Source organism: Centruroides vittatus, unplaced genomic scaffold (assembly GCF_030686945.1).
Source record: "Centruroides vittatus isolate TY-2023 unplaced genomic scaffold, ASM3068694v2 contig_3343, whole genome shotgun sequence".
In the NCBI taxonomy this organism is placed as follows: domain Eukaryota; kingdom Metazoa; phylum Arthropoda; class Arachnida; order Scorpiones; family Buthidae; genus Centruroides; species Centruroides vittatus.
Window position 1 is genome coordinate 161,919 of NW_027122147.1, and position 16,563 is coordinate 178,481.

The following is a 16,563-nucleotide window of genomic DNA, read 5'->3' on the forward strand; positions in this document are numbered from 1 at the left end:
GCAGTTTTTTTATATATCAGTGTAAGTACAGTCCCTTTGGCACTTTTTCTTTGGTGTAGCATGCTTGTCCTCTTTATTATCTATATTGACTATAGGTTTTTTGTCTGATGCAATGATCGAGTGATATTCATTCATTTCCTAAAGCAAAGTGCCTATTTAAGATACACACTGCTCAAACAACAACAAATTACCAGCCTACCAATGTTTTATACAAAATCGGCAGTTACTTCACTTACTTTGAGAGCATTCAATCAAGCAGACAAGCAAAGACTCTTGAGCAATCAAACTTCTACAGACTTGTTTCAAGCCCTCAATCTCAACAAAACTAATATGGTGTTGCTTGCAAGAGAGTCATCTTTCAAATCTCAATGAATTTGGATGTTTGGACTACTTGTTTTCCCCTTTGATGTTAGTAAATAATACTGTTTAAAAAAAATTCTGGCTTCTTTACAAGGGCAAATTGGCACCAAGGCATATAGATGGATAGGTGCCTGAAAACACAGATTGTATACCCAAAAGGCTTACAGTTGTGAGGTATGAATTCAGCCTTCAATTTGTCCCAAGTATCAACAATTGTAGCTTTAAGCTCAATAACACTTTGAAACTGTCTCCCATTCTCATAAACTGCTCTTGCCAGTATACTGCAAACATTTTCCACGGGGTTTAGGTCTGGACTGCTAGCATGTGAGTTCAAAACTTTTATATTATTGTTTTATGTTATTCTTATGATATCTGGTAAAGTAACCGTAAAGATACTGTAAAGTAACAATACCATACTTTCTTTCTATCACTTATTGTATTACATCAAATGATAGTAAATAAATGTTTAGTGCAGGCCTGGCCAACCTGCGGGCCGCATGCGGCCCATCACGTTAAATTGTGTGGCCTGCTAAGCGATATTATATATCTATTAAAACTTTTGTTTCCCGTTATGTGTATACCAAAAAAATTAAATGATTTGCATGTATCATTGTTATAATGCTCAAGTGCAAGTACGAACTCTTGGTATAACAATAAAATCTTATTCATTTTGTATTTCATTTACTTTTTTAAAAGCATGTTTGCCTAAATTGTGGCCTGCAAAATAATTTGGATTGGCCAGGCCTGGTTTAGTGTATTAGACTTAAGCAATATGTTACTTTTTTATTAAGTTGCTGTTGATGGATGTCCAAATAAATATGAAATAGATTGAAATAGTTTAATATTTATTCATGGTTTTTTATGCACTTTTTATCAAATCTTAACTTTTTTTGTAAAAGAAAGTAATAGTTGTAAAGTATTTAGTTATAAAAATGACATTAAAAGTTAGGTTTTCTTATTAAGAGTTTTTAGTTTTTATTATAGTCATTAGCATAAACTGATTGAAAGTTGATTTATTTATAAATATATTTGCCATAATCTTAGTTCTATATATTTATGTTAGGTTTACATTAATAAAAGAATATCTAGTTGAATTTAATCAACTTGCAATGGCAAATGCAGAAGGTTCTGATGATATGCTAAACAGAGTTATGACCAAAGATAACATTGGATTAGCTGCATTATTTCAAATTAAAGAAGGGGCATATTCAAATGGTAAGTTTAAATTTAAATCTCTCATAGTTTTATATGTGCTTTCATTTAGTGTGGTAATATTTTCCAATCCCTTTCAAAGTTAGGCAAGGACCCTGCATAAATTTTATAGGAAATAGGTTTCAGTGGATTTGGCTGAATCTTTGGTATTTTGTAGTTTAGTGGTCTTGATCAAAAGTTCACCAAAGGCACAGTCAGAAGCAGACAATTTTTGAGTTATCAAGAGTTCAATATGCAAAAACAGTGTAATTTTCACACATGTTGTGAACCCTAAATCTTTTTTGTTTTAAAATATAAAATGTGTTTTTAAATGTTGCTGATGTTTGGCACATTATCCAGATTTCCTTGTGGGTAAATCATTCATTATGCAATACATACAGGTTGATTCTCATGCCATTTGGGTTCATAACATATTATGTGGCACATAGGTGTTCTTCTCTCAAGAGATTCATTTCTCTGAGATCTGATAATGATTGAAAAGAAACTCTGTTAGGACATATCAATTTATAGTTTGAAACAGAAAACATTTAAGGCCTCACAATATGTGTGTGAATTATATTGATTTTGCATCTTGGACTCTCAATAATTGAAAAATTATTTATTTTCTTATTATGTGTCTATGGAGACTTGATCAGGAAGAACTACTACAAGAACTACAAAATAATAAAAATTCATCCAAATCCACTGGGACCCCATTTCTCATAAGGTTTGTGTTAGGACCTTTCTAAATTCAGAGATTTTGATAATGTCTGTCTCAGAGACAGATACCTATTATTATTCTGTCATTATTACATGCTTGCTTTTGACATTACATAAATGATTTACATCGTTCAAATCTTTTTATATAATATAAACTTCCCTAAATATACTTCTGTTTGCTTTTGACTTTGTTTTGTCTGGCATGCTAGTCTCCCCCATTTATATGCAGCATGCCAGTCATTCTGTGAAAGTATAATAATTATAACTAACTAAACTTAATTTTTAGACTTTTCTGGAAGAAGAGTTCAGCCAGGAGCAAGATTTGAACTTGCAACTCCTGCTTACCATGCAGACATATTGCCAATTGTGCTACCTGAGACCTCCATCCACTCTTTGCTTCCAGACTTTAATTAATAAATTAATATAAATGTAACCATACATATTGATCACTTACAGTGCCAGCTGAGATGACTTAGCACCAATGATCCTCCATGAGGCCATAGGCATGATAAACAGCAGTTGCAGTTTCAAGTGCTGCTCCCAGCTGATCTTTTTTCCAGTATATTTTAAATTTTTATTTATTTATTTATTATCAAATTTGATAAGAGATGACAGCCTAACTGTTTACCTCCTGCCAAATTACTTAGTGATTATTTTTAGCCTTAACATCCCAGTAAAGAAATCTAGCTGTTTGATATTTGAAGTAATTTTGGGCTTATTATATTTATAATTTTAAAATAACTTATTTGTTTGGATTTCAATGGAAACAGTCTGTTTTTAATTTTAAAATTACAAACTAATTACTGTATTTAATATTGTAATTTGGTTGCTTCATTATTTTTGTTATTAAAGCAATTATAAATAAATAAGTATTATTTCATAAAACTGTAGACTTTTAATTGAAAATCTTTTCGTCCTATTAATTTCTGACTTCTAATGTGCATGTTAACTGTCTTAACTAATTGTTCAGCATTGTCACAACATATCAAGTGCCAACTCTGAGAGAAAGTGTTATTGAATTGGAGTGAACATCATTAATGTAGCACAAACTACATTAAAAGCAATGACAATGACATTATAAGCATTGTGGATAATGTTAAAATCAAAAAATATGTTCCTGGTCATGATGTGGCTTGTACATTATTTATTACTTTGGCTCATGTTACTTGGAATACTACTGGAAGTGTTATGTTTTATATTAAATGATGTAATATAATTATTATTGAATTCATGGTACCATGTCATGCTTTTTATTGCATATTCACCAATGTTTTATATTAACCAAATGACATTTATAACCTGTGTGTTCTAAGTGATCAGCAAACACCTTATTTGGAAGAATGACATTATAATCAAAAAACACACCTTTAAAAAATCTAGCATTGAAATTTACAAAATAATAATGTTTTTGATCAGTTTAACTGATCTTCAGTTATGATAAAATAGAACGTAAATACAAACATTTTTAAATAAATTATGATAATTCTAAAATAAATAACTGAAATTGTAGTTGAGATTAATAAATAAATAACTACATAAATAAAATAAACAATAAAAAGTAAAAATAGATGAATAAATGTCCCTTAATAAAAACTTTCATAAAAGGGTTGCCATGCGGTAGACAAGCTGTCCGTATCTCTATAGTTGATGAAACCGGATTTTTTGTGCATTTGAAAAATCTTAGATTTTTCCAGATATCTCAGTGTGTATATTAGATGTGGTTCTGATGATGGTTGCCTGTTCCCATTGTACTGTACTTGTATGACCTGATGTTGTGAGTAAGCTGCTAGTGTCATACTATCGAGATTTTTATCAATTGTGTATTTATGTTCTTTGAGATGTTGTTGTAAATTACACATAGTGGCACCCGTGTAGACCAGTTTTGATTTGAAAATGTTGGTCAATTAACAGGATGGAGTAAATCCCTGCAGTCAAATTACAATTATATGGTTTTCTTATTGTTCCTTAAAATTCTGACTATCGTTGAGTTGAGTCGATATAACAACCTCGACATTATTGGCTCTGGCCGCTTTCTTACGTATCTTTCTTAAAGATGGGATATAACTTAAAACCAATCTTTGTTTCTAGTCTATTGACGTATGCTGACATTTACGTTGATAGACCGGAAACAAAGTGTATGTTATCGTAACTGAAGAAGATCAGTTAAACTGATCAAAAACATTATTATTTAGTAAATTTTATTGCTGGATTTTTTAAAGGTGTGTTAAAAACTGTCATGGAAATGCAAACAAAGATCAGACTGAATGTTTTGTTTCTCAAATTGTTAAATATAAAATTTGCAAAAGACATAAATAAAGAAGTTTGTGTAGATTTCTTAATTTGTGACTTTTATCAGACACAGTTTCAGAAATATAAAATTTGCAAAAAGCTTTTAGCATAGTTTTTTTTTTTATTCTTCTATTAACTTAAATGATTGTATATTTATTTTTATGTTGAACATATCAATTCATTTTTATCATCAGATTTAAGTAAGATAATTGTGTATATGAAATTAAGAATGTTGTATTTACCATATATTTCCGCAGATAAGACAAGGTATAAATTTTCATCAAAGTTTTATAGTTTTAGCATATATATGTCCTATAAGATGACCCCCAAACTATCAATGGCCTATGAATTTAGTTTAGATCAGTGATCATCATCTGAATAATAATACTGTATAGCGTATACGGAATTATGTCCTATTCATAATTTTTTGAATGAACAAATTTTATTTTCTATTGCTGTTGCCTTGCTATTTGTTGCTTGCAAATGTTCACACTAATTCAGGCATTCGGGTAATGACCTTGACTATTCACAAAAACGTCGTATGGGCTATTCTGTTTTGTGGACGTGCTTTACTCTCTACTAGTAAATAATTACGATTTGCGTATTTTTTTTATAATGGTTTTAATTTATATAAATTTCAATCTAATTTTTTTTGTATCTGTCCTATAAGACGACCCCCAGATTTTGGGGGCCTTTTTTCATGATTCAACTATTGTCTTATCTGTGGAAATATATGGTATATTTTAATTTTTTTCAATATTTTCAAATTTAAATTTGTTAAATATACTTATTATAAATATTTAGGTCTCCAACCAGAATTGAATCATGCACAACCAATTCTAGCATGTACAGCTCATATTCATTGGGATCCAGAATTCTGTGATGTTAAACTTATCCAAACCATGATGCTAATGCATGAACTTTATACTATTGCTGAAGAAGCCAATGCAGTATTTTATCCAAGTTCTCAGAAACACGATGTCAACAACATTCCTCTTCTTCTCTGTGGTGATTTTAATTCTCTACCGGAATCAGGTATTTTTATTTTTATTTTGTTAGTTTGTTAATTAAACTCTTATCTAAAGTAGCTAAATAAACTAAACTAAAATAGCATTATTCACAAACTTATGTTTTAAAATAACTGAATTATTACTGCTTTAAAAAACTGTAAATACATAAATACAAAATTATTGATATGTAATAAACTATTAAAATTTTGCAACTCAAACTTGAATATGATAAGTGATCAGGATATTGACTAATAATACTGTAACAATTTTTAAAGTGTTTTAAGCTGATTAATTAGATAATATTTACTAGCAAATTTCAAATAATTAATTTTCTTTCTTTACTATCACTTTATTAGAGTAAGAAGCTATTGCCAACTTATCTTTTAATGTTTCAAAAGCTTTTTGTTGGACTTAATTCTTTCTGGAAGACAATACAGGAAATTCTTGTTAATATGAAATTCAGGGGACAAAATATTCACAATTTTGAATTATCTGAGATTTACATATTTCTATATAATATGATAAATGTCATGTAACTGATGTAATTTATTAAGCAAATAAACAGCTACTTATAAAAATGCTATTTTTGTTAATTAATAATAATAATAATAATAAAGTAACTCTAGCAGACTCGGATAACATACCATTAAACTTACATCATATGGACACAACACAACATATAAAAAGCATAGACACCATTAAGCAATCATGGGCTCGAAAGGCACTCCATGGCAGGCATCCTTATGATCTGGCCCAGGATTTTGTTGACAAAACTGCGTCAGACAGCTGGTTAGCTTGGAAATGCCTCTTTGGGGAGACGGAAGGATTCATGATTGCCATACAGGATCAGGTCATAAATACTAAAAACTACAGAAAACACATACTCCAAGATGCAACACTCACAAATGACACATGCAGAAAATGTCACATCATGCCAGAAACTATACAACACATCACCTCTGGTTGCAAGCTCTTGGCACAGACAGATTATTTACACAGACATAATCAAGTAGCAAATATAATACACCAAGAGCTTGCAAAGAAACACAAATTAGTAGACATCCACGAACATGCTACAAACTCCAAAAACATTCCACAGACAGTATTGGAAAACAACACGCACAAAATGTACTACGACAGAGCCATAATCACAGATAAAACAATTTACCACAACAGACCAGACATAACACTCATTGACAAACACAATAAAATCACATACATTATAGACATATCCATTCCAAACACTCACAATATACAAAACGCATGCACTGAAAAAATTAGCAAGTACACAGAACTCGCCCAGGAAATAAGGCATCTGTGGAGGATGGATAGGGTGCTTATTGTACCTGTTGTTCTCTCCTCTACAGGTGTCATACCACACACACTACACAAAAGCCTGGGCACATTAGAATTGAATAGAAACACATACATCACACTACAGAAGGCCACTATATTGAATACATGTCATATTGTGAGGAAATTCCTGAATACAGACACACACACTGATACACTTCTTTAATTTCTGTTTTGGTAACTATGCCTTGACTTTGGTCTGGCATAGTACACAGCCACCGGTGTTAACCAAGTATATCTCTTATATCTCACTTAACCCAACATAATAATAATATAAATCAACTGCAGATAAACAGCACTTGGTGAGAACCTCTCAGATTGCCAGATAGGTTTTATAAAAAGGAAAGTAGAATTCTTCAAAATGTAGCCCAAATTATATTTAAAGTGGCCCAAAAAATAGTAAGTCACCCAAAAGTAGTAGCCTAGACTCCTACAAATATCTCAATTTGCTGCTCGTAGCCCAATATTGCAATGCCAAAACCAAACTGTATTTTATGAAATAAGAGAAAAACAAATAGTCCATGTGTAATGCAACACCCAAAAATGTGTTACTGTAAAAACAATGTCATATTGATCAGATTAGGGTTTTTCTTGATCTGTTGTTCTCTTATTGCACGGATGCACTTCGATCTGAACAAACTGTCTGAACCATGATACGTTAACTCACATGTCACGGTTCAGACAGGATTTTCCATACACATATCATAGTTTGGGCAGAATTATGAAGTAGCCATATTTTGAACTAACCAAATTCCTTAATGTGTAAATTTCCATCTCCCTGGCCAGGACAAAAGTATGGTTACAAACTAATGGGATTTCAAACTATTTAAGTTCAAATTAGAAAAGTACAGGAATCCTTGTTAAGTTACTTCACCAATGGTTGTAATAAGTCAGAAAAGTTATAGATTCTTTAATATACAAATTATCAATAGCTAAGCATTTATTTACTGCTAATATAGTGCTTTTCCACTAATAGTTTTTTACTGTGCTAATATGCTTTTTTTATAAACCATTTATAAAATTTTAAACAACATTGTATATAGAACCTTGAAACTACACTAACCTTTATGGTATTGTATCAACTACACTGGTATCATGAGATAGCTAAGCACTTCAAAAATTATTACAAAATACCAGTATGTTAAAAAATGATTGATTGAAATGTTAGTAAAATTTAGTACACTAAACATTTAAAAAAAGATAAAAGCAGCAGCTGTTCTTGTTTCAAATGAATATGTCCAATGCAACCACTTCATCTGAGAAACAATAATACCTTTTTCATTGTAATTGAAACCTCAGTAGTTAATCTAAAGCTTGATATTTCTTTTTTATTTTATTTTTGTTAATTTCTTATATATTTTTGTTCTTTGAATATGCTTTTAAGACATTTACATAAATTATTTTTATTGCTTTTAACTTTGATACATTATATAACTGATAATCAAACAATTTACTATTAATGGATGTCTGAAAAAATCTGCACAAGTTTATATAATGTAGTTTTTACCTTGGTAAAAAAAAAACTATAAATGAAATAGGCATTAGAAAGGTGGTGCAAAGATATACATTATCTTTTGTTTTTGTAATCCTACAAGTTTCCATTGTCAAATGTGGTTGATTCAACTTCAGATATGCAGTACAAGTTTCTGCACAAGACTGGTTCACATTTTTAAGACAGTACTTTATGTGATTGATCAGCTGATTCATGATTTTTTTGCCTTTTGTCCCTTTTTGTAAATGGTTGTCTTGAGAATTCCCCAAAAACCTGTAATTGGCCTAATTTTGGACATGTTTGCAGAGTTTTTTCCTCTTATTCAAAAAAAGTGGTGATTTCAAGTCACAGATAATACAGTACGGTTTTGACTTAGCAGGAACATGCTTGATCCGGCCATAAGACTTATTCGGCTTGAGAATAGTTCTTTTGAATGTAAGGAATCAGGCAGTGTCATATACATTCATTTAAATATCAGTGGATATTGATAGCAAAACTTAATTTTTTGGTTAGGACTTGACACAGTCCTTTCAGTTCCATTGCAGTCCAAACTGAAACTTTATTCTCAATTTTTCTTCAAAATTTTACATTGACAGGTGTAGAGAAAGTATCACTGGTATAAAATCTACCATTTACATTGATCGTTGAGTGCAAGAGGGTGAAGATTCTTCTGTCAGATTGTATTACCACCAAAGAGAAACAGCTCTCAAAATGTTGGAGAATGAAATATATATACAGTAAAACCTGTCCAAAGCAGGATCCGAATAAAACAAAACCCGGCCCAAATGGAAAAATTCTTTGGAAAAGAATAAAGAATTTCAAAGAATTTTTTTTTAACATTAAAAAAAACAAACATGGTTAAATCAGAAAATTGCCAAACTTGAAAAATATTTGGTGCCACGCAATTCCAGTTTACACAGGTTTTACTGTATTTTGTTTTGAAATTGCTTCATTTGCAAAATGGTTTACAGTAAACTTTTTCCTAATGTTTTATTTAATGTATAAAAGTTGTATGCTGTTAGGTGTAAAGCATATTCTTTTTTAAAATTGTAAATTCTAAAAATAAAGTATTTCTAGCGTATGAAACGAGTAAATATATACGCTGTATCCAACTTCAAGTAATCTCTTCAGGCAGACAAACCAAATAACAAATGAATACTAAACCATTATTTTTGCTTTTTTTTTAACAAATCCATTTTCAGAATATCCAATAAATCCAAATGCATTTCGCCATTGCTAACTTGCCTCATCAGTGGATACATTCATCTTCTGGCTGTTGTTTCTCTTATACTGGATAAGGTTTCCCAGCATGCATCTTATATTCATACCTGTATTTAAATTTATTATATTTGCAAAATTTTTAATACAGAATAAATGTTCTATAATTCTTCTTTTTTAAACAGAAAAAATGATAAAATGTTATACAAGGCATGTTATCATATTTTAGTAAAAAAATATGAAAACATGCCTATATTTTAGTTAAAATATAAAAAGTTTTACTATTATAAAATGGCATAAAACTTAATTTTGAGAGTAGGAATAGATTTTATTTTAAAAAATTTGTAAATGCTAATAACAAGTAAAATTGTCATTAAGTCTGATCCAACTGGAAATACACACAACATCCTTTATCTCCCCACCCTTTGACCTTTAATCACCAAAATTTAATAGAACCAATTCATGTAATACACAAACCTCTCTGCAAAATTTCAGAAATTTTCTTCAAAAAGCATAAAGGTTAAGCTTCAAACAGGGTGAACAAAATTACGTGCACAAAATCATACTAACATCCATACATACAGAAAACACTCCCGGATATATTTTGCATTTCTTGACATTTCAAGGTGTTCTAAGTCCAAAAATCAAAAAAATCTTGGGGTCATTTATGACTGAACTTATTTTTATATTAATTTGCATAATAATATATGTTAAATAACACATAAACGTATGCATACGAAAATGTAAAGTTCATTTTTTGTGATGAAGATCCTAGCTTTTCTGAAATTCCTGTTTTTTGTGATAATGTCATATAGTTTCATTTGTTGCTTTTTTTTTTTTTTCCTTAAGTAAATACCAGTAGCAGGAGATAAAATCTAAAATGCCTCGTCTTGTTTTTGCACTCCTTTCAAAATCTGGATCATTGCTACAATTTGATCAACGATTTTGGTTATTGTTACCAAACTTTTACTAAGGAAATCTGTAGAGAAATTCTTTGCGTTCTTCGTTTTCAGAATCACTATTTTCCAGTTCTTCGTGAATTCCTTTTTCTGCCAGTTCTTGAAGGTCGTCGTTGGTAGGGCTCTCACGAGAAACTTGCAGTAACTCCTCAATATCCTGCTCATCTACATCTCCTAGTCCTGCTGTATCGATTAGGTTGACAATTTGGTCAACATAACAATACAGCGATAGGATCTTTTATTGAGAATTCTTGGATACCTCCAGCCATAACTTATTCCACACTTTGTTCATACATTTATCAGTTAATTCTTGCCAAGCAAAGTCGATATTGCCTATGGCATCCATGATGTTATATGTTTACCAAAATTGCACCAAACAAATAGATTTAAGGAAAGGACAGTGCTACGATGAATTGACACCTTTAGCTGATTGATTTTCATGTTTGGGAATAATCAATGAATTGCTGCGATAATTTGAATTAATGTAAATTTTGAGCTTTTTTTAAGGCTTTGAGCAGACCATATTATATCGTCGAGGCAGTGTTAAGCAGGAGTCTTACTGTATTATCATTTAATTAATTTATTAAAAACTTCCCCAAAAATGTTTACTTAATATAATGAAGCATTTTAAGTTTGAACTGATGAGTATTGTGTGTGTGTGTGTATTATTATATAACTGATGAGTAGTATTATATTATTTAAAATTAAAATAAATATAATTTTATACAATTTAACAGATTTTTTTTTTTTTAATTTTTTGAAAGGTGTTATCGAGTTCCTATCAACTGGTAGAGTTTCTGGCAGTCACCCTGATTTTAAAGATTTTAGATACAAAGAAAGTTTACGGAAATTTAATTATTGTGATGCAACAAATGAATATACTCATCCATTTCGTATCACAAGAACATATAATGATGGAGTGATGCCATACACTAATTACACGTAAGTTAATATCTTTAATTTATCATAAATGGTTAATTTAATCAAATCAGAATACAATATTTTATTTCAAAAAACAGTGCCAGATTTCAATATTTTTTTATAATGATATTGTTTCTGTTTAAAACTAATTTTACGGAGATAGCTCATTGTGATTTACTATACAACATGCAGAAAATTTCTGTAACAAATAAAACTATATATATGCAGACAGTGGTGCAAGTTATATAATCTTGTAATATAAGTTGTTATCTTAAACACTGAATTGATGTTTTTCTCTTGCTCTCTCTCTCTCTCTTTTCTTTTATTTTTAATAGAAGTTCATTGTAGATGACATTGTAAAATAAGAGAAACAAAAAATTGAGTATTGAGAGGGATCCTAAATGCTGAAAATACAAAATGATGGCTAAACAGAAAATATTTTTATGTATTGCTTCATTTCTGTTTAATTCTTTTAGTTTAACACCTATTAATAATATAATAAAAATTAATTAATAAAATATAAAATTTTAATGCTGTTGATATTCAATATTGTGGATTTCAAAATTCTTACTCTGTTCTTATTCACTGTAGACAACTACTTTCGATAAAAGATGTACAGTACTTTCTTACATGGTAAAGCTGTAATGGATTGTAATGAAAGGAAAAACATAATTGTTTAGAAAATGTTATCTGAAAATGATTTACTTTGTCTTTTAAATCAAAAGTTATGTAATGATAATTTAAATTATATATAAATGTTACATTAATTAATGTAAAATTGATTTCTACAATATAGAATTTGAAAAATGAAGCAAACAAAACCAGAGGATGATCTAATCTTTAGTTACAATTTCATTAGAAAAATGGTTGAAAGTAATAAATGAGAAAGCAATCCATAGCCAAAGTAGAGTTATTGTTTTAAATAAATATAATTTTAGACCTCACAAAATTTTTTCATTGATATTAAGTGAATTTTAACTACTAGCATTACAATTATTGAATCATGTATCTGATCCTCACAATTTACTAATTGCACATCAAAAATGATTTTTAAACATTCATCTTTTACTGAGTAGACTATAATAGGCAATCCTAAAGTAAACTAAATAAAATTTTATTAGTTTATTTTATCATTTATCAGTCCAAAAGAAACCAAAAATTATTTTCAAACATTTATTAACATTTTTTCTATTTAATTTTCATAACATTTAATATTCACTGACATAGATTTGAAAGTTGATCATTCAACTTGTAAACAGGACTTTCTCTGAATTATTTTATAGAGATGGAAAATTATTGGGAACTTTTCTATTTAGAATGTGGATTGATGTACAGAAAATGAATGAAAGAGAGCTAAAGAAGATGCATGCCTTACCTTTTGTTCTCTCTCATTCTTGCATTTCTTGAAATCACAATGGCAGATTAATATTTGCACATGGAATAAAGGATTTTTCATGTTTCTTAAAGATTTCAAAGGAAAAGCTGTTTTTAACTTGTACTTTAAACTTATCAATCTACATATAGCCCACATCTACTTTCAAATTGACTTTTAAACACAGATAACCTTTATTAAATAATGCTTCTAGCCAACAACAAAAATTGAGATTAAATTGACTAGACTACTAAATATGGCTATATTTATTGTTTGGTACTTATTTAATTTTATAATGTATTGGTTTTATATTATGTAAACAGTGCACTGTATTTACATGAAAGAATTTTTAGTTTGGAATTGCTATTTGTGTTGTGATGGTTTTTTGTTTATACTGTATGGATGTTTGTAGGTTGATGAGGAGGGATCTTGGTCCTTGAAATGTGTAAAAAACTTTAGTCTATTGGTTCCGGTCATTCCTCAATGTGATAAGCCTTTCAATTTATTATAGCTGTATTTAATAAGCTAGTCAATTTAATCTTAACAAATAACCTATTTGTTATCTGTATACAATTACAGTAATAATTTAAGAATAAACAGTATTTTGCTTTTATTTTATTATATTATTTTAAATATTTAATCCTTTAAAATAAAATGTTAATTTATATTTTTATTACAGTTTTGACTTCAAGGGAATTATAGATTATGTATTTTATTCAAAACGACACATTACTGAATTGGGAGTATTAGGTCCGTTGGATGCCGAATGGATGAGAGATAACAAGATAGCCGGTTGTCCTCATCCGCACATTCCTTCCGATCATTTTCCACTTCTGGTGGAGCTCGAGCTATCTTTGCCTACACCATCCACCCTCATAATCCCAAATGACCTTATATTACAAAGATAGCAGTGTTAGAAAGAAGAATTTGTTTATATTGTTTATGGATAATAGTTGTCATCACTGTGGTTTTAATTCATGAAAAGAAATCTTTATAAATCAGGACATATTTTAATCATTTTATGGCAATCCCAGCAAGAAAATTTATCGTTTCACTGTTTGAAGGACATCAGGAATTTAATCACTATTTCATCTTTCAATCAGATGGAGCTGCAAATCAAAATAGTGCAGGCTCTGTGATGAAGCTCAAAAATTATCTGCCAGCCATACTTTGAAGATCATCATTTTATTATCCCATAAAACAACTCACAAATGTGAATATGAAATCAAATACTGCTTTATGATCTTTGGTATACAAAGTAGACTATAAAGACAAAAATAGCACAGTTTTTATGGCATTGTTCTTATACGATACCTGACTGTTTTATTAATATCCCATTCCCAAAATTGTGGTGACAGTTTATAAAAATTATCTGGGATAACCTGACGTAATTGGGGATTTTTTTCATTGTTTTTCTTTCCTATTATAACTTCTTATAAAAAAAATAGAAAAAATAAAAAATTTGGTAGTTAGTATTTGGTAAAAGGGTGAGTTCTAGATCATTCACAGGCTAGTTTAGTTGGGTCAAGATAAAATGAAATATATATATCTTGTAAACATATATACATATATATATATCATTATAGAAGGTCAGATAATATAAGACATAGATAGACCAGAAAAAATTTAATAATGTTTGTAATTATTATTTTTTTGTCTTTGTACACCGTCCAGACTTACAGTCAAACACGGCAATGTACAATTATTTACATTTTAATTTTTAATTATTTCATAAAATCTTCATCGGATTATGTCTTCCCCTCTCTCTATTAAGCAGTACAATACCAAGAAACGTTTTTGCATTGTCATCCGACAGCTTTGTCAAATGATATCGCACGTTTGGACACTCTAGTGTCAACACTGTCCAGTTTTTCTTATCTTTGTATGTTGTAATTGTAAAATACTTAATTGGTGGCAGTGCCACAGTAATTACAATAATATCTTAGAAAAATCAGCTGGGATTTGGGTTAAATTTAGATGTTGGGTTCTCCACCATGAAGTACACTATTGTAAATGAGTAACGTGCTCGTTAAACATTTTCATACGGATTTAATAGCGGCTTAAAATTTTTGTTGTCCACATAATTTTGTCTTGTAAAGAAATATTATTATCTATTGTACAAATGTTAAAACTGCCTTGAAAGAAAATGAATTGTTAAATGTAAAAAGAAAAAACAAATATGCAACCAAGAACCAGTGAGAATTACATTATTATTATTATTTCTATAACATTCTACATCAATTAATTAATGCTTCAAATTTTTGTGGTTTGAAATTTGGTAATAAATTTATAGTTAAAATTAAGACATTTCCTATCATTCAGTAAAATTAGAATATTTTATGCCGTTCTTCTGCTCAGAACCCATTGCACAATTACAAAATGTATTCTAATACTCATAAAGAGAAAAAAAAAAGTCCAACACCAGTACCTGTTGTCATTGTGTTCAGAGATGATGCTTGTATAAAATAAGACATTGGTGGGTCTAATTTTCTAGTATTCTTGACCTTTTTACAATTAGGTAGCACTTACCATTGTTCACCCTTCCACGTACACCGTGCTTCATCATTGTAATCTGTACAGAGAATGACTGTACATTGACGAAGTATATTAAAATGTTTTGCATTAAATTTGTACTATTGTGAAATTTGCTTCATTTATTATTTCTATCAAAATGTATGTAATTTACTCTTAATTTTGCAATTTGTGAAAACTGGTTTTAATTTTTTGATTCATTTTTTAATTCAGAAATGTTAGTATTATAATATGACCAGAAATTCAACATTTTTTAATTCTGATGTAATGGATGATATTTTTACTGATTATTACAGTTCTTATGATTTGAAAAAGCATCTTCTTACAAATTTGAGATTTTTTTTCATATAAATACATAAATATATATATTTATATATATATTTAATATTTTATTTCTTTGTCTATTTTTACTTTTAATTTAATATTTTTAGAAAATTGTAAAAACCAGAAATGAATCCAAGTGTAAAAAGTGATTCAAAAATAAACCTCAGATTTAATTATTTTATCCTGTAAGATTCCCCCTTCTTTCTTTTAATTAGTAATGAATAATAATAATAATAATAATAATTAGTTTTATAATGTTTAAAATGTGTATGTATGTCTTTTGTCACTGTTGTATTTACATTTTTAACATAATTATTGTTCAAGAAGAAAAAATTCAAAAATTTGATAAATAAGGTATTGACCAATTAATACAATATGTTATTAGATTTTATTGGGTGGAAGCTACTAAGAATTTTTTAGCCAGATTCTTCTAACTGTAAAATAATTATTACATTTTAAGTATTTATGTGATATAGTAAAGTAAATCTTGGTTTATCACAAATATATGCAGATTGATATAGAATGCATCGATTTATGTCTATGAGGTCCAGAGTGAGAGTAATTGATTTTAACATGCAAAATTGAAAAATAAATGCATAGTATATTGTGAAGAACTCAAAGTTTGATTGATGAATTTCTTTTTTCCTAAGTTACTTGCTTCAAATAATAATTGTTTTTAATTGTACACTTTTGCACTTGCTGAGCAGCCCTTTTTTGACATAAATGCTTGTAATATTTTTTCCCAATTTTCATTGTAATGCATCAGAATTACCAAACCTTTTATCAATACTTTTCAGTTAAAACACTTCAAGTTATCTCCTG

General features: G+C 29.2%; 1 protein-coding gene across 3 annotated transcripts in view; it reads left to right on the forward strand.

The window, feature by feature from the left end:
• twin (CCR4-NOT transcription complex subunit 6-like twin) overlaps positions 1–16,355 on the forward strand; it is a 122,159-nt gene extending 105,804 nt beyond the window's left edge. For all 3 annotated transcript variants that reach the window (XM_067268753.1, XM_067268754.1, XM_067268755.1), the window contains 4 exons: positions 1,424–1,575; positions 5,365–5,595; positions 11,357–11,534; positions 13,565–16,355. In XM_067268753.1, coding sequence (XP_067124854.1) covers positions 1,424–1,575; positions 5,365–5,595; positions 11,357–11,534; positions 13,565–13,793 — 790 coding nt within the window. In that variant the 3' untranslated portion in view covers positions 13,794–16,355. The remainder of the gene's footprint in view (positions 1–1,423; positions 1,576–5,364; positions 5,596–11,356; positions 11,535–13,564) is intronic.
• Positions 16,356–16,563: the final 208 nt, after the last annotated feature.